Genomic DNA, 23,708 nt, shown 5'->3' on the forward strand with positions numbered 1-23,708 from the left:
TTCTGTTAAAATGACCACAGTGTACTTTATTTAATGATTTTGGTACCTTGTGTTGCAGTAAAATTAAAAAAAAAAAAAACCTACAAAATCCAAATATATAAAATTTCAAGTTTTCTTTTTTTTCTTTAAGTTTTACAAGAAAAACCATGTAACCAAGGAAATTTGTTCATTATGAAGTACTACTTTCCACTTCATTTCATCACAAATTGCAACTTACTTAACAGACCAAAATAACTATGGTACTGTAGTACATCAAATACTCCACGCACTGTGCTTCGAACTAGGGCACTGGGGGTCACTGCCTGCCGACAATGGCCTCCTGCGAATAAAGACACACTTACAATCTGAACGCTAAAGGGATGTTTGGATACGTGGAATTTGAATATATATATTTACAGGAAGGAAACAAATTGAATAACTAGTTTAAGTCTCCATTTCAAATAAAATTCCAAATACATTTGTACAATGTTTACAAAGTAATAGCACAAGAACTGCCAAGATGATCATTCAGGTCCAGGCACTGTGCTCATACTGGGGGAAATGTCTACACCGTTCCCTATGCACACTCATGGGGTCTCTTGGACCTTATTTCTGTAATGGAGAGGGAAGCACAGGAATGGCATTTTTGCACAATCAGAATGTCATGCAGATAGTTGACAACAGGGGACTGAGAAATTACTGGTCCATTCTCTTCCATTTGCTGTTCACCTGCCACCTGTTCCATTTTTTTCAGAGATAGATTTAAAACAAAACAAAAAAATCGAACAGGGAAAGGAGCACAAAATGTTTAAGGCAAATTAAGCAAATATAGAGCAGCTTATCTTGATGTTGAGTGGAAATGAGGATTTTACCCAAAACCAACCTTAGAAACAAACAAACAAAATTAAGTATAACCTCCTGAGGTTGGGCGGTATATATCATGTACAAATTTTTGAAAATTGCTTTGCACCAAGTATCCTTTTGAAATTTTAAATGAAAGACTTATTGATTACAAAGTGCATGGTTTCATGTTTCTAAATAAAACAACTGTAGCTGAGGTAGTTAGATGTGAAACTTATTTACTTAAAATAACCGGAGAATGAAGAACAAATATTGGTAGCAAAAATCCTTGCCATTTGGGAGCAGGTTTATATTGTGCAATGGTTTCATGCTAAGCAAGATGCTTCTTTTTTTCTACTAGATGTTATTAATTAAATCAGAATATTAGTGGTAGTAGTATTTGTTTCCAGTCTGCTCGGTAGGATGTCAGTACAGACGAACTTTGTATCCCTAGTCATCTCATTTGTAACTCATGCTCACACCATTTCTGCATTGCAGCTATCACGTAAAATGGCATTAATTATCATTACTAGAAACTCCAATCCAAACTGCAAAAAGAATTAAGTAAATACTGAGAAAAGAATCCACAAGAAGGATGATTTTGCTCTTGCTTTAACAACATTTTTGTCATAGCCCTAAATTCAGTGTACTGTTTGGTTTCAAAGAGGGAAGAAACCTCTGGCTCAGTGGTTGCTGTCTTTGTTGTGAGACTGGGAAAAATGTAATTTGCATATCCTTCATCGACTCTCTCCCTAGGCTATTGAGCTGTCTGGCTACAGAGAGGAAAAGCAGAAACTATTTAGTAGAGGCAAGGTTCTCATCCAAGAATAGCTATGGTCTCTTTCTGCCCTCTTTACCAAAGAAAGGTTTCAGATGGGAATCTTCAATAAGCAATTGACCAAATGATTCATTCTTTTCTTATCTGATACCATCTAGATATAAAAGGAATTTTGTGATGATAGTAAGAGGTCAGCAATACCAACAGACATAAATTAATTGGGAGACACTCCTTTTGATCAAAAGAGAATTGCCATATGTTTTCTATCACTTGTTCATGGAATACAATGTTAATGGGAAATAGCCATGAAAGTTGACCACAATTAATACATTTACAAAGCATCACATATGTGATGTTTACAGAATGACTGGTCCTCAGCAGCATAATCACATGAATCTTTGCTGAAAATTTTAGTTTTTCTAAAAGAGTTTCTTACTTTCAAGGAGGGCTCTGGAGAATTCCATGTGGTCTGGAAAGCCTTGAAAAGAGGCTGAAGTCTCCTTTCTTCCAGTGCTGAGATGTATAGCTTATATCTCAAGTACATGTTGTCTCTACTTGTCTTTTCATCTGTTCAGTGAAGGATCTAGACTCTGTCATTTCAAAGGGTTATCCAGCTCTAACACACTTCAATTCTGGTTTGTATCTTTGTGGTAAAATCTCCCCATGACATACTTGCCCCACTATCTTCCTCCCATCCCGGTCACCCCACCTGCAAAGCTGCCAGGCCCCTACATCTAGTCCAAATAGGCAACACCAGTTTTCTTGTGCAAAAACAAATAAAGACACGGTATATCTCTTTATAGCAAAAAGGATATTCTGCTGCATTTCTGGTTGGGAGCGTATTGATACGAGGAACTGGGCGGGGGAAAAAGGATAGTTCGAATTATTTTTTAACTCACTATTCTCATAGTATTAGTCTACGAAAACAATACTTCAGTCTGGTATGGCAGCATAAACTTAAAAAAGAAAAATGAATCAGATAATTGCCTAGGTTAAATTCATGCTTCAGAAAGTTTAATACCATGCATTAAATACGTTTAATTAACCATCTTGAAATGTTAAGGCTTTGAAATATCACTGCCAATTAGATTTTAGAATCCAGAAGAGATTATATTGAGTGTGTATCTTATGTCAGCTCCAAGCACAAGATGATTTCAAACTCACTTCTCAAGTAAACTTTCTGAGACCCATTTTATATTTCTAAGAGTGTGCAAATTTTTTTCACAATGGAATATAATCGTTAAATAAGGGCACAATGATAATATTGATGTACAACAACTTTGCCTCATGAAGCCATATCATGAAAACATTATCTGCTTTGCTAGTCTAGTTTCGTGGATGTATTCCTATATCACAATATTGCCTCTATGTCTCAAAAATTACAAATATTTATAAACCAAAATCATGTTATTGCACATTAGTTCTTAACAGGATTAAATTTTTAAGTACAAGAAAACGTGTCACTTTGGGGTAAGTTGTACAGGATGTTCTCTGATGTTGTTTTCTCACTGTCTCCTTTTTCCTTCAGTAGAATTACCACCTAAGCACATGTAAGCATATGTATATCAATATATAGCTGAAGCCCTGTGTAAAATCCAAAATATTTGAAATATAGTTATAATATGAAAATGAATCAGTGCAGGAGTTCCAGGCAGAAATAAGGCTTTACGTTCTTTTATTGTGTTGTAAAGATGTGTCATCTTGGGGGTGAAGAGGATACTCAATGGAAATGACACCAACCCTAATCTCACTAATATCTGTTAAAAATCTTTCCCTGCTAGTGGATTTCAGAACGCCACCTGGTGATCATGAGTAGGGAACTGGGGCATCATGCACGCATTCTGAAAAAATGCAGCTTAGGATCAGGCATGCAAACCCCTCAGGCATCAGGAGGAGACAATTTTTCTGGGTGCATTTTAATAAACATTTAGTAAAATTCAGTTTGGTTAACAGGAAAATTGCCAACTTATATAAAGCGTCTCAATGTCTGGACGAAAGGAGTTGTCTCATTAAAAAGCTAATCATTGAAGAAAATTATACATAGACCTTTGAAGGAAAAGCGTTAGTTTTATATAATGGTGAAGAACCATTGTATTCTCTGCTTGGTGAGTTATTGCTGTTGTGTTCCTCAGACTCCACTTCCTCCATGCTGTGCACAGCTCTCCTCTGTTAATGCCAGTTCTCAGGAATGACAGCACTTTCTAACCTATAAGCACTTTAACAAATCTAGCTAATCTCCACAACACCCCTATGAGGTAGGTAAATAAATATCTCTCTTTTGCATATGGGAAAAATGAGGCTGAGGGTGAGTTTCCGAGGCTGGAGAGATGGACCAGGGATTAGGGCTCAGTTGTGCAGAGATTCCCAGTTCCTGTTTCCCAGTCACTGACCCATAGCCCCTCCCATCCCTGCATCCAGAAAGGAATCCATCCCATAGTGTAAAAGGGTATTGTTTTGTAGAATGACATATGTAAGTATATTTAAGACAGTCACTATATTCAACACAGGGATTTTTGGTTTTCCACGACACCATAAATTCCATTGATTTTCATACTACCAAAGATCGCTGAATAAAATGACTCAAGCTTTTGTGGAGGACAATAGATTGTCACCTCTTTGTTGCTGATTCAGCTAAACATCCTGTTGGTAACCTGAAGGTAAAAAGATTTGAAATGGGATTTGGTGATGTAAAAATCTCAGGGAAAAAGAAAAGCGAAACTGAATTGGGCTGGTACACACATCTGCGATGGGACTCACAGTGATGACGTTGTGGAGCGTTAGGGGGTCTTTGCTACACAAAGTGGAGGATCCATTTGATTTCCTAAAAACATTCTGCATGTAAGGGAAGGAAGGACCCAACAAGGAACTTTATTGCCTTCCCCATAAAGTCATTCCAACTTGGAACTGAGTATGGAATGTGACACAATCAAAACCCTGCCTACAAATCTTCAAAAACTTTTTCTCTGGAAATCCCCTCAATATCTTTGCATAGCTGAATACCTTTCGGTCCTCTGTGTGCCTGCTCACAGTCAATCATTTGTATCATGTTCTGCAACCTAAGAGCTCTTAAAGAAAACTGGTCTGAATAGCTTGTCTGCTTTTCTGCTAAGATTCAGAACCATAAATGAGGCAAGCACAAAATTTGAGACAATGCTCACCAACCCAGTGTCAAATCAGGAGAAACAAGATCAGCTTCCTACTGTTACAATGAAGAAATATCCACAAATAATCAGGAATGCAAGTGTCAGGATGAACATCTCAAACTTTCCTTCTGGGAGGTGAATTTTCCTTTTTCTTTTTTCCCAGGAATTTTAACGATGAGTACAAAAAAACCACTAAATATTCCCATATTTGTGGTAACCAGTTGGTGCTTGGAAATTGGCATGACATCAACAAACCAAACCCAAAAAACTACGTATGGTATTTTGTTTGTTTGGTTTGGGAAAAATAGCTTTTACTTCTATCAACACCATAAAATTAACCATGAAATGATTTTGTCAAGCAGTTTGAACTGTTTTTAGGCTTAAAAAATATCATAAGGAATGCTTAAAATTAAAACTTCTATTTGAAGAATAAAAACTTAACAAACTTGTATTTCCCTTGAGCCATTTTGTCAAGTAGATTTTGTGAATAACTAAGGTGATATGAACAGCAGAAGAGCAATGATACAATTTATAAAAGATGGCAAAGACTGAATAGAAAGTTTCTTGCCTGGCAGGGGCCCAGTGAAGGAGGGTGTGCTGCAGCCAGGCCCAGAATGCCCAGGACAGCCTACCTGACCTCTTTCATTCATGTGTTTGCCGAAAGTAAATAAAAATTATAAACATTTGCTCTGCATTATTTCTCTTTGCACAACAAAGAGACTTTTAGCAGCAAAATATGACCAGCAATTGCTTACGGTGCAAGAAAGTTCAATTCCATTACTTATAACACCTGAGCAGTCTGTCTATCCAGACAACACCAGACACCCAGACAGAAAACTGTATGATTCAAACATCTCGACTTTTCCAAATATCCATATGTTTGATATCATGAAGACCAAATTTACCACTTGAGTGACCTATTTTGCCACTTTTCCTCAGGATATTTGCAGTCATGTGGACAGTCTCTATTTTTTAATAACTCTTTGTCTACTTTGGTTTAGTGACGATGGTTCAGCAATCATCTGGAAAATTCGGATGTTGAAAGCCCCCAAAAGAAAAGAAACTTAGTCAGGAGGAAAAATCAGAGCTTGAGGGCTATCAATGGTCCAGTGGTTTTGTCTATGTTGAAAAATCGCTTAACTGTCCGTTTCTTTCCACTTCCATTATTCTGAAAATTATTCTCACAAGAATTATTTTTTCTAGTTTGGGAATAGGTACACAGACTAGGTGACTGGCAGAATTGAGATTCACAATATGAGTGAAAGATTCTAATGCTTGTAAACTCAGTTTAGTGTGTGTAGACACAGAGGCTCTTGTGACATCGTGATATATTTACAATGGGAAGATGAGTAAGGCCATGGTAACCCTGAATCTCATTGCTGTTGAAAGGAGGAATGGTTAAATCATTCACGTTCTACAAGCAAGGGTGACTTACAATACCTTGGAATACCTTATCTTAGAACCCATCAGAAGCTCTCCTGCAGAGCCCATAGGGGCCAGTGGTCAAGGAGAACAATCACAGGGGGTGGGCTCCCCTAATGACAGAGTCAGTCTTAGTCATGACACCACTGAAATCTCTGTTTTCCCACTGTTATCAGGCCCTGGCCTTTCTAAAGGGGACATGTCTATTGTTATAGTTACGGACTGGCAGTGACTATTTTGAACTCCTCTGCTCTGTGAAAAGGCAAATACTATGGATGAGCCACTGACAGGTTTTCTCTTCATCACCATACTTGGGCCTCTACATTAATAGATAACCTCTGGCCCAACACCCAATCCTGCTAGAGTAACTCTTACCCATGAACCTTGCTCAAGAGGACTGTTTATTGCTCCTATATCCCCATGATTGGCTACCTCATTGTACATTACAGAGCATCTTTGTACCTATGTGGGCTCTGGGGTTCAGAAAATGAACATTTTCTTTAACTTGTTAGTTTTCATTGCCTGGCAATTGAAAATAAGTCACATGGTGGTAGACCACTTTTTGTCCCCATTTTAATTCAGTTCTTGTGCCAAGAGCTAGTTCTGAAAACTGACTCGCGGTGATACTGGTGCTGATAACTGGGAAGATCATTCAGTAGTGCTTGCTATTACACATCTTGGTGATAACCACCAAGGTGATAGCTTAGGGAGGAGAAACATCTTCGAAACACAAGAAAAAGAATCCCTGCTTCTTCTTCTTCTCATTTTCCCTCTAGACTGCTTATTGACAAATCTGGTGACTTCCACTCTTTCATCTAGAGTGAACTCCTAAAATTGTTATGCCAAAAGATTAGATGGAAAACTTTATAAGAAGATATGAAGGCCCGACTCTCTTGCATACTCTGAAACTATGACCTGATAACTTCTGGTAACTTCATTCTTATCTTGTAGCTCAAATCTTTCTTTGAAAAACAAACAAACAAACAAACAAACAAACAAAACAGAAGGGAGAAAGAACCATGTCTTAAATTAAGAGACGGCCTATTTACCTCTATGTGAAAATGTAGTCATTAAGAATATTGGGGCCGGGCGTGGTGGCTCACGCCTGTAATCCCAGCACTTTGGGAGGCCGAGATGGGCAGATCACGAGGTCAGGAGATCGAGACCATCCTGGCTAACACGGTGAAACCCCATCTCTACTAAAAAATACAAAAAAAAAATTAGCCGGGCGTGGTGGCCGACGGCTGTCGTCCCAACTATTCGGGAGGCCGAGACAGGAGAATGGCGTGAACCCGGGAGGTGGAACTTGCAATGAACCGAGATTGCGCCACTGCACTCCAGCCCCTGTGACAGAGCCAGACTCTGTCTAAAAAAAAAAAAAAAAAAAAAAAAGGATCTCGGATTTGTGATCTTTGAGCTCTAACCAAGGTTTTGCAGGGCCTGAGAAGCAACAGGATAGCCAGTTCCACATAGAAATGGATCTCGGTTTGAAACTGCTAATGTCATCACCTAGGAAGGCAGGAATCAAATTATTCAGTAGCTACACCCATGCAGATTTTACCTCTGAAGCTGAATAAAAACTCGATTTTTATAAATTGGTTATTACAATGCTGACAATGGTAGTCTCGAGAAATGAGATAAAAGCAGCAACCGTACTCAGATCAGTTATTCAACAGATGACAGTGAAATTATTTTCATTTCCAATCATGTGGATTTGAATCAATTTAAAGCAAGTCTCCACGACCCAGTACCCCATTCTCCGAGCTATATAAGACCCCGGGAATATTTTTCTTTTTTTTAAAAACAGCGCTTACTGGAAAAAACAAATGAAGCAGATGAATATTCATAGCGTGAGCAATGAGAAGCAGGTAGCAGGAATTCACTAGCGCTCCACTTCACAGAGGTCTTTCTCTTCAGGCCTGGGCACGTCATGGTACTACTGCTGAACGGAAGTGCTCCTTTTTCGCTAACTGATTAATGCTCCCTTGCAGGAGCTTCGTTACAATATTACAAGTCAAGAATTTGCAAGATTAAAGTGTCTGTTGAATTAATTAACTGCAAATCACCTCCAGTAAAGCTTGACAAGCTCCAAGATGTTTCTGTAGAAAAAGAAGGGAATCGATAGCATCAGCAATAGGCAGCTTTGCGACAGTGGAGACCGTATTTGTGAGTGACAGCTCACTGCTGCCTTTCTCCCTCTTACAGCAGGAGGGATTTACATCTTTCCACAGAGCCCCAAGCCTCCTATTCAGACCGTGGAAAATGTTTCACCCCAGGCTTTCAAAATATACTTCAGAAATCCATTTCCTTTTTTATGTACGATGCATTAGAAAGGTTAATAAAGGAAGTTGAATATTTTAATTTTTTGAAAGAATGATATAAAATGACAATTATTCCACTAGCTGACAGGTCTCCTTTGGTTATGTTAAGGTGTGTTATTGCTCCCAATTTGAATAGAATAAAAAACATCACAAGGGGCTCAGCAGAAAACCTCAGGTCAAAGGTTAATTACTAAGTGAATGCAACAGTGCTCAACACACAAAGTGCTCATTTTCCAGACTCACAGTGGCTTGCAATGGGTTCTACTGGTGTGTGATCAAAATAGTAATTTTGATTACGATCATAGAAACCCAAACTATATTTTCAACACATTTAGTAGTGTTTTGGAACTTCTTGATGAATTAATCTGAAATAATTAGAAGTGTTGATTTGATACAGCTCCATACCAGAATGCCACTAGAACAGGTAAATGAAATTAGCTTAACCACATCTCCGTCTGATAACATTTGTAGTACTTAAATGAAGTAATAATTTGATTAAATCCATTTTAATACAAATTAAGCAATGGAGAGGAGGAGAATGTCAACAATGTGGTAGATGGAAATATAATAAAAACACAAAACTTTATATTTTCTGAATTCTAATAACAGGGTAGATGACATGCTTCAATTATTAGCACAAGAGAAAATTTTGTGTGAGTACTGTGCTGGTAATATTGGCTTAATATTTTGATTAATTAGTTTTGTTGTTGATTTGTTTTGTTAAACAAGATCTTTGCTTAGCAAATATTATATCTGTAACTACATGCTTCTTTTTGTCTGGTCCAATGACTAAAGTAGCAATAATGGTAGTAAGGAATGTGGTAATGGTGGCATGAACCTAGAGATCACGGTACCTTGTAACATTTATTAGGTCAACTCTTTTATTAATGCATAATGTGACTCGCCAAGGAATTTGAATTATTCTGTACTCATAAAAGTTAATATGCTTTCTTCTCTCTTTTCTTCTACTCTATGGAGGGTCAATGGGTTTATATATTCCCTGAGCAGAATTATTTCACATAAGGAAAATTAGTTATACAAGTTAATAGTGATCTTTAACAATCTGCTCCTTACATATGTGGGAAGCCAGTCACTCAGGGCCACATTGCAGGAGAGAATGCAATCGGGTCCAAAGCCAGTGTGGGTTTCCCCAAGGAGCTGGGGCTGACTATCTTGACTCCTGACTCTTGAAATTGTCATGCAGCACAGTGCTGCTCTTCTGGGCATCGGAGGAAAGGCTTTAGAACAACAGCTGATGTTTATGTCTGGAAATTTGTTATTCCTAAATAACCAGTATGCTGGAGAAACACAGTAAGTGAAGAATGCTTTCTTGAAAAATCAGAGAAGTCACCTATTGGAAAACTCTTCACTTTGGAGACTCCCTAATTTCATGCCTTTTCTTGAAATAAATTCTCAAGAATCGCTCCAAAGTTTATCCAAAAATGATTGTTTTCAATCAAATACTATGCGCCAAGAGAGTATTTCAATGGTTTTTGTTGTGTCGTGATATTAATTTAAAAATATCTAGTGTTGTGGAGAGTCATATATACAAATTATAAAATTACTTTTTATAAGCAGTCATCTAGTGTTGATTTTTTTTGGATTCGTATTGTTGCTTTATGTTCGTCATCATTATTTTATATAGTAACTGTTTATTGTGAGGCTTACATGCTACACAATGACATTTTGGTCAACAACAGACTGCACATATGACAGCGATCCCATAAGACAATAATACTACATTTTTTACTGTAACTTTTCTATGTTTAAATACACAAGTACTTACCATGGTGTTACAGATGCCTACAGTATTCCGTATGGTAGCATGCAGTACAGGTTTGTAGCCTGGGGACAATAGGCTCTACCATATAGCCTAGGAGCGTAGTAGGCTCTACTGTCTAAGCTTGTGTAAGCGCACTCCATCACACAATGATGAAATTGCCTGACGATGCATATCTCAGAATGTATCCCCATCCTTAAGTGACACATGACTGTATAGTCTTAGAAAATCTGTGTTTCTTTATTGCTTCAATATGAAATTAAATATAGATATTGAGAAGAAGTAGTGTGGTAGGGTAGAAAAGAGTAAGAGTTGATGTCAGAAAACTATGATTGTGCTGCTAATAGCTAGACTGTGAGCTATTCTGATACAACTTTCCTTTTGTGCTTGACTGTGCATTGCCTAGCCATAAGAGTTGCAGAGGTCATATTTGTTGAATAAATGACTCAGGGAAAAAATAAAAGTGTAATGTGTAATCCTGATGACAAAAATTACCTGTTCTTTTTGGATCTCAGTTGTCTCATCTATAAAATAAAGTGATAAAGCAACACTTAGATTTCTTTTACATGCTATTTCCCTATAAAAATCAGTGACTTCTAATTTTATGTAAATTCATAAAGATCTCTTAAATCAAAGCAGAAAGATAGTTACTTGTATTTTAATATACTACATTCATATTGATCGTTGAAGATTTTTTAAAAATAAACACCAGGGTTGAGAAAATTTTTGGTTTATTATCGGCTACCTTTTTAGTATCAGTTCAAACAGCACACACACAGCTTACTAGGCAACAGTATCATTGAATGGGTTACAACTCTGTCATCTTGCAGACCTTCAGACATGCTACATCTAAAGTGAGAAGGGAAAGAACACATCAATTATTTTATAATTCCATTCAACAAATATTTGGTCCACACTTGCAGTATTATTTGCATCTAACACTAAGATAAGGTTCCTAGACTTATACGATTGTTCAAGCTAGTGGTTTAATAATCCTCTTAAATATTAAATTTTGTGACCTGCAAGATATTAAATAAAATTTAGGAAAAATTATGGCAGTGAAACAGAATTACCTTATAATTTAAAAACATCATTTAAAAGACTTGTTAGATCTCCCTTCCTTCCTTCCTTCCTTCCTTCCTTCCTTCCTTCCTTCCTTCCTTCCTTCCTTCCTTCCTTCCTTCCTTCCTTCTTCCTTCCCTCCATCTCTCCCTCCCTCTTTCTTTTCTTCTCTCTCTATCTTGTTAAAATGCCAAAGTAAGCAATGGGGTTTAGTTTTTTTTCAGTCTGCTTAATTGGATGAAAACAGCATACACATATAAAATACGAGGGACGTGGCATCACGTTAATTTATGTTTATCACTTAATTGAATACATAGTAGAGCCATAGGAGGAGGACAGTTGCCTGGAATGGGAGAATAGCATTTATCTGCCTACTATGAGTTAGAGAGTTAAGGTAAAATTTAGTTACAGGTGATAGAGACTTCCATTTCACATCATTGACTGTTACATTTTTAACTGTTCATTTTGAAGGACATCTTTGATTTTTAAATAAAATTTTCTTGGGAAATTTTGATCATCAGACCATGATTCTCCTTCTTCTGAAGACTTGCCAAATCAGGACTAGATTTTGTGGGAAGAGTCACTGGGCTCCCAGAAGTCGCAGTTGTTGAAAGCTGTGCTCAACCCTCAGCCCCACTGTTTCCTAGCTTAGAGATGCTTGACATCTCTAAGCCAAAGTTTTGTCATCTGTAAATGGTGCTTAACTCACAGATGACAGTGAAGACTAAATGAAACCACATAGATACAGTTCTTAGTCCAGCACTACATGCCCAATAAACCATCCATCGTGATGAGCTACTCTCAATATGGGAGATAGAACCGTAAGAAAGTCTATGGGGAAATGAAATAACCAAAAGCAAGACTTGATTTAGGCAGCTTGTTTCTGACTTAGGCCGTCAGTATATTATGAAAATATTTCAAGGACATTGTCATCTCTTGTTTTGCAGAATATAGGCCTCAAGTTTGACTAAAGCTTTACATTTGGGGGCTAGGTCACTGCCTGCTATAAATGTGTATATATATATATATATATATATATATATATATATATATATGTGTGTGTGTGTGTGTGTGTGTGTGTGTGTGTGTGTGTATATATATATATAAATAAATGCAAATGGCTGTTTGGCACTTCTTCCATGTGGCTTTCTGCCGTGAAAGCCGGCTGCTTGTGTGCTAGCCTAATTGCTTCAATTAGCAAAATTAAATGGCTCATTATGTTTTTATACAATTCCACCCACATTCTGCAGTTTTACTTTAGAATGAGTAATGATACTGTCGAGGCTGTTGATTGATAGTCTTGCCAGGTGCCCATTTTTAGGACAGCAACTAGACAAGACATATGTCAACACAGAGAACTCTGGAGTGGCCTGATGCTGCCACCCAGGTGCCTATGTGAAGAGGAGAGATGCCACTCGAATGCTCAGGGCATTTCATGGCCTGATACAGGTCCAGACAAGAGTCTCAGAAATGGGGGATAGAGTGGAATCACCCATCCTTGGCCATTTTGAAACACTGGAGCATCAGGTGGGAGAAGGAGTGTTACGAGTCAGAAGCTGACACAAGCGATCATTTTGATTGTTTTCAAAAATGACATTGGATTGCCAAGACAAAGGACCGTTGATCTGCCTCTGTCACTGAAATTATAGGAATGACCACCCCAGTCCTGCTGTGTTTTCACCATGCGCTTCAACCATCTTCTGAGCTATAATCTGAGTGACAGTATGAGCTATTTTTAAAAAGGCTTTAAGGAATTCTCCTTAGCACATAAAAATGCAGGCATCTCATCCAAGCTTTATATAGAAACTGCAATAGCTAATGGCAAAGATATGTGGAAAATGCAAGGGAGCATATATTTAGTCTAGAAAATGGTTCATTAGAAAAAATCTCTGGATTCTTGTCTAAACATTGTGTCAGAACTTGTTTCCATTCAATGGCATTTGGTATATTTAAAAGCAAATGTGTAACCTTACACAATCCTGGTAAGGACAGAAGAGGTTTTCCTTGCTCAATTCAATCTGTTCAGAGAAAGAAACTTTGAAGTCACACGGAACTATTTTATTCAGCTGTTTAAAAGATGAGATCCTTAAGAAGTGATAAAACTCATTCGAGCTAAGAAGTGCTGAATTATATCTAGGTATTTCCAACTGAAGTTCATAAGTGTGTTGGTCTTATAGATGGACTGTAAGCTTGGGTTGGTTTTGAAAAAGCAGTAGGAAAATGCTTCTTTTCTAAAAAGCTTACGTACACTTTATATGCATAACATACCACTTTATATGCATTCAAAAGCAGTATATACTTTATCCTTTTCATCTCTGTTACTTTAGTTGGAAAGTGTGTGTGTACATACACATACGTGTACATATATACACGTATATGTATGTACACACACACACTTAAAAAGAGCATATCATTTTTAAAAAACAGCCATTGAGTTTTCAATTAGTCTCATTCACTTTTAATTGGTCTGTGCAATCACTTCCTTTACTCATAGAGCAAAATAAATTGGGCATTTTGAAATTAACCATAAATACTTCATTTTACTTTTATCTTCAGATTATCTTTTGCTAATACTTGAATTATATATTCTTGCCATGTCAGTAAGAGAATTTATTATATTTGTTGGGTTAACAGCGTTTATCATAAATGAGTAGTAACTAAGTGTCTGCAAAGAATGTTACTGAACCAGACAGTACATAGTTAAGTAAATAAGCAAAGAGGATTTAAAGGACATAGTCATTTTGCGAGATTTTGACTTACATGGAAAAATTATTTCCTTTTCTTTCACACAAACAAAGTGTCACTATGGTTAAGATACACACAAACACATTATATATATTCATTAAACATGGTTTCATATTTAGAAATGCAAGTTTAAAAGTAAAACAAATTACAATGTTGTTCCTTTCGAAAATTTCCTGATCCTATGCAAAAAGTGAGTAAGAGCAGATCTCCCTCTTAAATGGAATCAAAGTGGACTCAGACATGGAAAGGAGCCTGCACATAAGGAATGCACCATTTCCAATTTTTTTCCTTTGGGATTCTCCGGTTACTGTCTGTGGAGGGTTTAATGGCAGACTGAAAAGGAAATGTTAGAATTAAAATATAAATACAAAAATTAAACTTTGTTTCTTTGTACATTGACGATGTCTCTTTAAATCTGAATACTTTAAACTCTCTGTTATCTGTGCCTCTACAAAACGAGTAAAAGTTGTTATCACCACAACAGTCTGGTGGCAGTGTATTGCTTCCTGAATCATGGAAGCAAGGCTAAATCATGATTTACCTCTAGAGTAAGCTGTTTTGCTCTCGTAATCTTTTGAAAGGTTGTAATTCATCACATCGTTGATATGTTCTTTCCTTAACAAGAATTCATGCCGAATTAAAATATCATAATCTCCAAGTATGTTGGATAACAGAGTATTTACAGTATTTGGGAAATCACTGAAAAATTCAACCTTCTTACATTCTCCTGACTGCCAATCTCACCTCCAAGTCAAAGCACAGTACATCATTTTTAATTGACATAGTATTCATTCTGACTCTTAACATGTTGAATGAGAGATCAAGTTGAGAAATAACTTAGAACTTACATGATTGAAGCATGATGGGGCCTGTTGGGTTTGTGTTGATCGATTGACTCTATTAGATTGTAATCTGTGATTTACTCATAGAATCAAAGGTATAGTTCAACTGAGAAACTCAATTTCCAAAGATCATCAGTTAAAAGTTGTCTTGGAAACAACGAAGCTAATAACTCAAGGTTCTGCACAAAAGTGAAGAATTTGCCAAAATCATCATTTTTTTCCTTCTACAATGGGGGGTGGAATGTTTTCACCATGTGCTGACAACAAGAGCCTTTTCCCGGGCCTTTACTGGTGACTAGGTAATCTTCCCACATCCCAACAAAAGATTAGTATTTTTTAGTGGAAATCTTGCTTGGAGGATCAAATCATGGAGTACTAGGAAGTATGTCTACTTATAAAAATTGTCTATTTTTTTAAAAAAATTGATTTGGGGCTTTGTACCAAAAGAAGTCCTAGGTTGAGCCCTCTGTTACTTCCTGTGATGTCATTGTGGGGACACAGTCTCTGGATGACACACCCATTACAGGTGGTGGCTAGAGAACTGGACTACCTTATGTGAATTAGTCCAAATAACCAAATAATTAAGTTAAACTTTTTTTCTTTTTCTTTTTTGGTGGTTTGACTAATACTTAATCTATCAGTTGGGTTAATATAAAACCAGGGAAGGAAGTTTAAGACATCTTCCACTGTGGTCAGGTTTGTTATAATGGATGGATGAAAGTAATCATTTACATCTTTGATTTCCTGGGAAACATTGGCCAGTCTTGACAAGCCCTTTCTATTTAAGCTGATTCTCTCTTCACCTGATATTCTGATAGCACCCCTGGCCAGGTTCCTGGGGGCACCAACTTGCAAAGTAGGGTGATCTTGCAAGAGACAAATGTTTTCAATCTGCTGAGGCAGGCTGATGGAATTTGTGGACCAGTTTCTGACATCCCAAGTAATTATGACGCTTAAAGTGTTTTAAACGATTCCAGGTCTATAAAAAAAGTGATGATGCCTATGTGTATACCCTATATTTTTTATTACAAAAATATTGAAATAATCCATGAGTTATTCCACTCTGCACCAACTATAAAAAAATACTATCAAAGTTTGACCGGCACTTTTAATGCAACGAAAAGCACCATGACCAAGGACACTGAGAACAGAAAGCGGGGAACGTTTACTTGCTGTACGGAGGTATTTAAAACCCAGAAGCTTGTTGTAAGAGTGCGACTTTACAGATGATTCAAATACAAATCTTAGCTGGATATAGTGATAAGCCCTCTATCAGTTCAGAAGGGTTTTTTCATAGCATATTCATTGCATCTGTCTGCTCATACTTACTAAAAAGTGTCCCAAAGCCTCTAAAAGACATATCACTTTGACCTTGGATTGCGGGGAGCAAAAGTCTGTACACAGTGGAGAACTTGACTGCTCGTTCTCTTGCCTGCTTTTAGGGGGCTCATGCCAATCATTCTCAGTTGTTCGGGGCTTCCACGTCAGTCCTGTGGTTGGATGGTGTTTGGCACTAGAAAGGAGTGGCACGGCCTCTTCCAGAGTCGGCGTCTGCCTATTGTCACACAGAGCCACTCATTCTGCGTCTGGAAACAGATCCGGTTGCAGCCCATTCCTCTGGTTCGTGCAGCACTGCCGTTATGTCCCAATAGGCGCTGCACATGACTGGGAATCAGACTCTCATTTTGCCTTTTTCCCCACTTCCTCTTTGTGTACCTATTACATTTTTGCAATTGAATACTGAATCATGATTACTATTTAATTTACATCATAAAGTTATTGAGCTCCTTGGTCTTGTCGAAAGCCATACATGGGCTGCATAGGATTTCTGTCAAAAAGGATGTTCACAACAGAAAATTTAAAATATAAAACAAATCCTGAAATGTGTAGAAAATGAACCATTCCATCAATGCTAACACATGTGTAAACAACATTTGGGTTTGCTGTCCATTGGATAGGATTTTCACACGTGGTATGGATTTCCAAATGAGAAAATGGTTTATGAATTGTTTTCTAAGCAATACTATTTTTTTTTTCTCGAGGGATATTTCTCTCTTTCTTTGTTTTTATATTCCTGCGGGAATCAGAGCTTTGCATCAAAAAAAGTCACCTAAGCTTTTTTGACAGAGGACTGGTGTTAGTGTGTGTATGTGTGTATGACTGAATCTATTTTTATGGAAAGATCAGTTAACACCATCAAGACACCCTAATGATTGGAGGCAAAATTTTCCATAATAATAGTACCCTCTGGTGGGTGCACCCAAGACCGTGCAGGAGGAGTTTGGTAGCAATGGAGAGTCCTACTAAGCCAGCGTCATTCTTTCAGGTGGAGTCAGAGACTCTTGGGTGCAGCTGTTTTGGAAGGAGACCAGCTGCCCCCAGCCAACAGGATCAAATGATAATGGTGTGACGGAACTTCACAGCTCACTGCCCTGCCCTAGGATGAAGTGTCATTATGGCCACAGCCCTGCTGTCACCCCTTCATCTGGATGTTGTGGGTCTTGCAACTCCTTTTGCTTTATAAAGTGGTTTCATACTCCAACCGCTCCTGAATAAGGGCATCATCTTTGTACTGCAGCCTTGGAGGAGATGGGGAACATTCAAAAGCTAAAATAGCCTTTCGGAGGCTTCGGTCCAAAACATGCCTCTCCCATGCTGGGTACCTATTCCTGAACAAGTCAATTTTAATGACCGATTCTTCAATCCGTGGTGGGCGAGATGATGGGGTGGATGGGGCAGTGGGTCTCACCTGAAAGACAGGTACACACCCATCCCGCTCTGCGAATTTCTGATCGCGCTCGCTGACAACACTGCGGTTGTTTGAGATGGACCGTAGGGTGCTTGTGGCCACGTCTGGGGGCAAAGTGAAGGCAGCGGCTGGGTCCTCACAAGCACAACTTGGTGACTGCCCGAATCTGGGTCCATTGGGATGAAAGAAGGCATAATACATCAGCATAAAAACAACGCCAGTTAAAAAGCTGCTGAACACCACACACAGAGCTGGAATGGCAAATGCGTCTGCAATCTGGGGAGCCTTGTAGAGGTACCAGAGGGCACTCAAGGCTGTATTTTCCAAAAGGATCACAAAATAGTAAATGAATAGCCTGCAGCGTGTCCTGCCTTCCTTGACATTGAACCAACTGAAGATGTAGATAATCCCCACCACCATGTCGAACACAATCTCTTCCCATTTGGTGATACAGAATTCTGTCTCACAGTGGACGATCCAGAAGGTCATGATGCACCAGTGAAGGACGATGAAGATCCCAAAGTACAGCTGGAAAACCGAGGCAAAGAGGGCAAACGTGATGACCCTGGCGGCGATGGTGAAGAAGTGCCAGCAGAACTGGATGATGACCGCCATGTAGCTGATGGGCTTCTTGTCATCTCGAGAGTCCCGGAGGGCCTTCTGATAGGAGGCCAAGGCCCAGGCCAGGGACACGAGGGAGGCTGCCGCTGTGAAACCTACAAAGGCAAACAGGAAGACAGTCTGTCAAAAATCAGTTGCAGCAATGCCCCCTGGAAGTCACACAGAGCTGGGGGCTTGGGGAAGGCTGGCTTTGACCTCAGCAAAGGCTCTTAATTTCTTTTTTTTCTTTCTTTTTTTTTTTAGACAGAGTCTAGCTCTGTTGCCCAGAGCGATCTCGGCTCACTGCCAGCTCCACCTCCTGGGTTCAGGCCATTCTCCTGCTTCAGCCTCCGCTGAAGTAGCTGGGGCTACAGGCGCCCACCACCACGCCCGGCTAATTTTTCATATTTTTAGTAGAGAAGGGTTTTCACCGTGTTAGCCAGAATTTTCTTTGGGTTTTAACTCAGATGGGGATCCTCGTATCTGTCCTCTCTAAGGCTCACCATATGGAGAAGTCATGAAGCTAATAGGAATGCTCCTCAAACCCAGCATGGGTGTGAGGCCTGGAAATGGGGTGGAGTTTAACTGTCTGTATTTGGTGTAAATGGACTAAGGAGGTAGTTCTGTGAAGTGGGAAAATAACCATGGACCGGAGGCTGTCGGACCCAGGTTGCTGTTTTAACTTTGCCACTTACTACCCTCATGTCCTGGCACTATTGTTAAAACAGATGTCCTCATTTTTAAAGTGGATGATCTCCAAAGCTCCCTGTCAGCTTTGTGATTCCATGATTGAAGGGGATATGTAATCACAGGAAACCAGGGACTAGCTAGTTTATCTTTCTGCTTGGAAGCAGGATTAAATGTAGCTTATTCACAAAAGACAGTTTATGCGTTCTTAGAAATAAAAGGTGTCTGTACAACATCCTTGGCAATGTTTCTTGTGATACCTGGTGCAGTTTGTCCTAGTGCAATCTGGCACTCTTCCTGCAGCTTTCATCTGTTCCTTACTGCCTTTCCCATAACAGAAGACATGTCTGCTCCCTGTCTTCATCTCTTAGCTCTTCATAGATTAAAGATTGTACTGAAATTATTTTACAGTCACTTCTCTTATTTTATCATTTTATTGGCCCCATTCGGTTGGTATTCCCTCTAAAAGCAGGCTTCCAAATGTTACAAGTAATTTTTTTTTTTTTTTTTTGAGACTGAGTCTCGGTCTGTCGCCCAGGCTGGAGTGCAGTGGCGCTATCTGGGCTCACTGCAAGCTCCGCCTCCCGGGTTTACGCCATTCTCCTGCCTCAGCCTCCTAGTAGCTGGGACTACAGGCGCCCGCCACCTCGCCCGGCTAATTTTTTTTTTTGGTATTTTTTAGTGGAGACAGGGTTTCACCGTATTAGCCACGATGGTGTCGATCTCCAGACCTCGTGATCAGCCCACCTCGGCCTCCCAAAGTGCTGGGATTACAAGCATCTGCCACTGTGCCTGGCCAAAAGTCATTTTTATTGTTTTCCTCGACTCTTGTTCCACCTCCTGTGTGGCACAGTTCATCTCTATGGTCCAGATGTGGCCAGGGCTCACCTAAAAACACACTGGCCTCCTTCAGGAGAGGGCTTTTATGGGAAATTCCTCTTTGTCACGGAAATGGTATGCCGATCTGCATCGCAGCTGGCTTCCTTAATGAGCTGAACCAAGACTCACCAAGACTAAGAATGCTCTCATCTATTTTAAAGTCCGGCTGGCTTTTTCTTCACCAAATCTATTATTAATCATAACCAGGCCCCATTAAAGCCTTTCTCTTCTTTTGGAAATAATAGAAGATATGTTGATTGCCAAGAGCTTATAATGGAATTGGTATTTTTACTCAAAAATATATTTTTTAGAGAAGAGCTGTTGTCTATGATCCTTGAAAAATGAAAAGGAAGTACTCTTGTGGAAAAAGGCCACACGAATTGACAGAAATACACTCAACCCCAATAATTATTTCTGATACATCCTCCTTGAGTAAGGTGAACTCCAAAGAACAATTATTGATAAGGAAAATATTTTCCAAGAGCCATTTCTCATATTTCCTCCCAATAAAGCCAGCAGAACAACTAGACGTGCTACACTAGGACCTTCAGGCTTTTCTTTTCTTTTCTTTTTCTGGTTAGCACAAAAATCTTTAATTGCCGTAAGTCACAGGCAGCTGTGGCGCTATTTATAGGTCAGAGACCAGTATACAAAGGAGTTTCTGATAATTTAATTTCTAAGCAACAGAAAACACCGACATCAATTATAAAACAAATTCTGGAGTGAAAAGAGTGGGAAGGAGAAAAAGTTTAAAAAATGACAAAAGAAGGTGAGAGAAATGCGAAATAAAAGGTAATGGGATAATGACTATGCGAACGTCTTAATTATCAGTTGGGGATCTAAGAACAAAAGGTTGTGCCGTTTTAATTTCTACGCCTTTGTAGGGTATAGAAGCCGCTCATATCTCTCTCCTTATGTGTACCATTTGCAAACGTGTAGCTTCTCACTAGACTGTGCTCCCTTTGTGGTTTTAAGCGGGGCGCCCAGCACGATTTCTGCCCAGGAATGCCCCTCCTCTTCCTGCACGCCGGCCTCATTCAGCGCAGCTGGGGCACAGCGCCGCCTTCAGGAAGATAATTGCATCGCAGGTCAGGCTCGCGCCAACCAAAGGGGCGTTGTCCACGGGGTGGTCAGAATGGTCTACCAGTGTGCACAGGAAGACGTTACTTAAGGCTGCTTTCCAAAGCAGTGAAAAAATAGTAACAAAACTTTAACTACACAGTATGATGAAATGGTGAAATGATCTGTTATCAGATTTAAAAGAATAGAAACATTAGCCTCCTTCAAATTCCCCTGTAATCTCCACCCCTTTTATTGCGTGTCCTAAAAGAGTAAATCAGCCTACTTTTGACACTCCAGGAACTTGTTAAGATGATACTGTAGCCCTAGAAAAATGAAGGCTTTCTATCAGCTTTGCTCTCTCTATATCTTACAATTAAAAAAATCTATACCAAAGGGAAATTTCATGTCCCTGTGATACCCCCTTTATGAATTCTCTGCTTCAGCAATGAGAATTTCTCTTCTTCCTTTGTTGTTGTTGTCGATGATGACGATGACTTTTTGAGACAGTGTCTCACTCTGGCTGGAGTGCGGTGGCACGATCTCAGCTCACTGTAGCCGTCACCTCCTGGGTTCAAGCGATCCTCATGCCCCAGCCTCCTGTGTACCTGGGACCACTGATGTGTGCCACCATACCTGGCTAAGTTTTGTACTTTTAGTAGAGAGGGGGTTTCACCATGTTGGTCAGGCTGGTCTTGAACTCCTTACTTCAAGTGATCCTTCTGCCTTCCCTCCCAAAATGCTGGGATTTTAGGCATGAGCCACCGTGCTGGGCCTTCCTTTGATTATTATTCACTTTTTCGTCTGTTTAACAATTGATTTTTATAAGACAAATATATGCTGAACAGAAAATATGGGGTCATATTCAAGTTAAGACCCTTACAACTTCACAAATTCACAACTGCCACAGAACACTTAGTTCTTTTGCTCTTTATACAAATAATATAAGCTCAGTTTTTTCCAACGCCAAGGTAGACTTCCTTAGCAAGGCACGGCCTTATTCTTAGAGTTCTCTGGAGCTTCTGATGTGCAGTGGCACAGTGCTGGAGCACAGGAATCTGAGCACTCCTTTAGCTATTAATGTGTATTTTAAGTTGTTATTTGAAAATAATTTCAAACTTACAGAAAAATTGTAAGAATAGAAATATTATATTGAACATGTATATTTCATTTGCCCCAATTGTCAACTGACTTTATCATTGCCCTCTCTCTGTCTCTGTCTCTCTCTCTCACCCATTTATGATTAAATGCATACATTATGGTCCTTTACCCTGAAATATACCAGTGTTTATTTCCTATGAATAGGGGTATTCTCTTACATAACCACATAAAGTTATCAACTTCAATCAATTTAACATTGATACAGTACTTTCAAAAAATCCACTATCAGTATTCTGGTTTCACTAATTGACATTAACAAGGTCCATTCCAAAATTTTTCTCCCCTATACAGGATAAAGTCTAGAATCAGGTACTACATTTAATTGTTGTATTAATTTAGTTTCCTTCAATCTGGAATATTTCCAAATACTTTCTTTGCCTTTATGACACTGGCATTGTTTGAAGAGTATAGTACTTGAAAATAAGAAAAAAAAGAAAAAAAAAGGTGTTCCTCATTTTGGGTTTACCTGCTGCTTCCTCATGGGTACATTCCCAGGCAGGAATATATGTGACATTGGACAATGTATTTTTTCAGCATCATCAATATACTAAAATATGAAGATTCCTTCAGTGGCCCCAGGAAAAAATATATAATGGGTCTGCCGGTCTTTTCTTTCAAAATAATGAATAGTGTATTACTCATGAAAACTTGCTTCTAAGATCAAACTATAAAAACAGCTACAGGGGACTAAAAGGGATTATATATTATTTCTTAAAATGTGAAAATAGGCGATAAGACCTTAAAGCTTACCTATTGCAATAATGTTATTTTATAGAAAAGAAATTGAGCTTCACTTTGAGAGGTTATCTTCCCTCTCTCCTGCCTCCCATTTATCTTGGGTGAAAATTGTCCTTCTCCAAAGCGAACCTCCTGCTTCCTAAACAAGGGCGCTAACAGTTAACCTGCCTTTCTCTGGATTCCATCTCTTCCTCTATAAGAGTACTTCCCCAGATCTTACAAACATGTAACGAGCCTCCTTTATCCCAGGAAACACCATTCGTGGGATTTTTTTTCTCTCCTCTTCTTTATTTCAGATGTGTCTCCTGTTTTCCCTCCTGTTGTTTCTTGTTCCCCCATTTGGTCTGGTTGTCCTTTAGCTACTGGCATTGCTTGGGATGCAGTCCTCAGTCCTCTTTCCATCTCAGCCTTTCTCTGGGTGACCTCACTCACTCCATGTCTTGAACCCAGCAGAGAGCAAATGCCCATCTGGACTCCCAGCCTTTCTGAGCCCCAGAACTGTATGTCTGACCGTGAGACCTGAAACCCCATGGACCTACGATGAAATACCTGGAAGCAATCTGGCTGTAGGTGACAACATTTGCTTTCTCGTGGAACGAACACAGTTCTTCTTCTCTTTATCCCCCCCTGTTGCTAGTGTAATGCCCTTCTCGGAATGAGAGGGAACATGAATTTCCAGATAGGCGGCCACAGTTCTAAGAAAAGGATTTTACCTGCAGCTTGACTGAAATGCCACGTCCAAAGTCACCCAAATCCATGTGTCCATAATGCAGACCATTTCGGGTCATTGTTTCTGTCACTGAACTGAGTCAGGCTGATCCTGATGTCTTTGCTTTCTTACTGTATCACAGTCTGACTAATCAATCTGACTTTGAATACAACAGTTCAATGACCATAAAGTTGGTATGACAGTTTATTCCATC

At 39.1% G+C, this 23,708-nt stretch overlaps 1 protein-coding gene across 5 annotated transcripts in view; it reads right to left on the reverse strand.

The window, feature by feature from the left end:
* Positions 1–23,708, reverse strand: part of LOC105482316 (XK related 4) — a 429,416-nt gene continuing 405,708 nt past the window's right edge. Inside the window, exons 3-4 of one of the 5 annotated variants that reach the window (XR_011607023.1) lie at positions 14,919–18,377; positions 1–8,261 (exon numbers count right to left, since the gene is read on the reverse strand). Coding sequence is in view for 1 of the 5 variants with exons in the window: in XM_071068234.1 (XP_070924335.1) it covers positions 17,431–18,377 (947 nt within the window). In the remaining 4 variants the exon portion in view is untranslated. Of the gene's footprint in view, positions 18,378–23,708 lie in introns of all 5 variants that reach the window. The other 4 variants (XR_011607024.1, XR_011607022.1, XR_011607021.1 and 1 more) reach the window with 4 other exon arrangements.

The sequence above is a fragment of the Macaca nemestrina genome, chromosome 8, assembly GCF_043159975.1.
Source record: "Macaca nemestrina isolate mMacNem1 chromosome 8, mMacNem.hap1, whole genome shotgun sequence".
Taxonomy (NCBI): domain Eukaryota; kingdom Metazoa; phylum Chordata; class Mammalia; order Primates; family Cercopithecidae; genus Macaca; species Macaca nemestrina.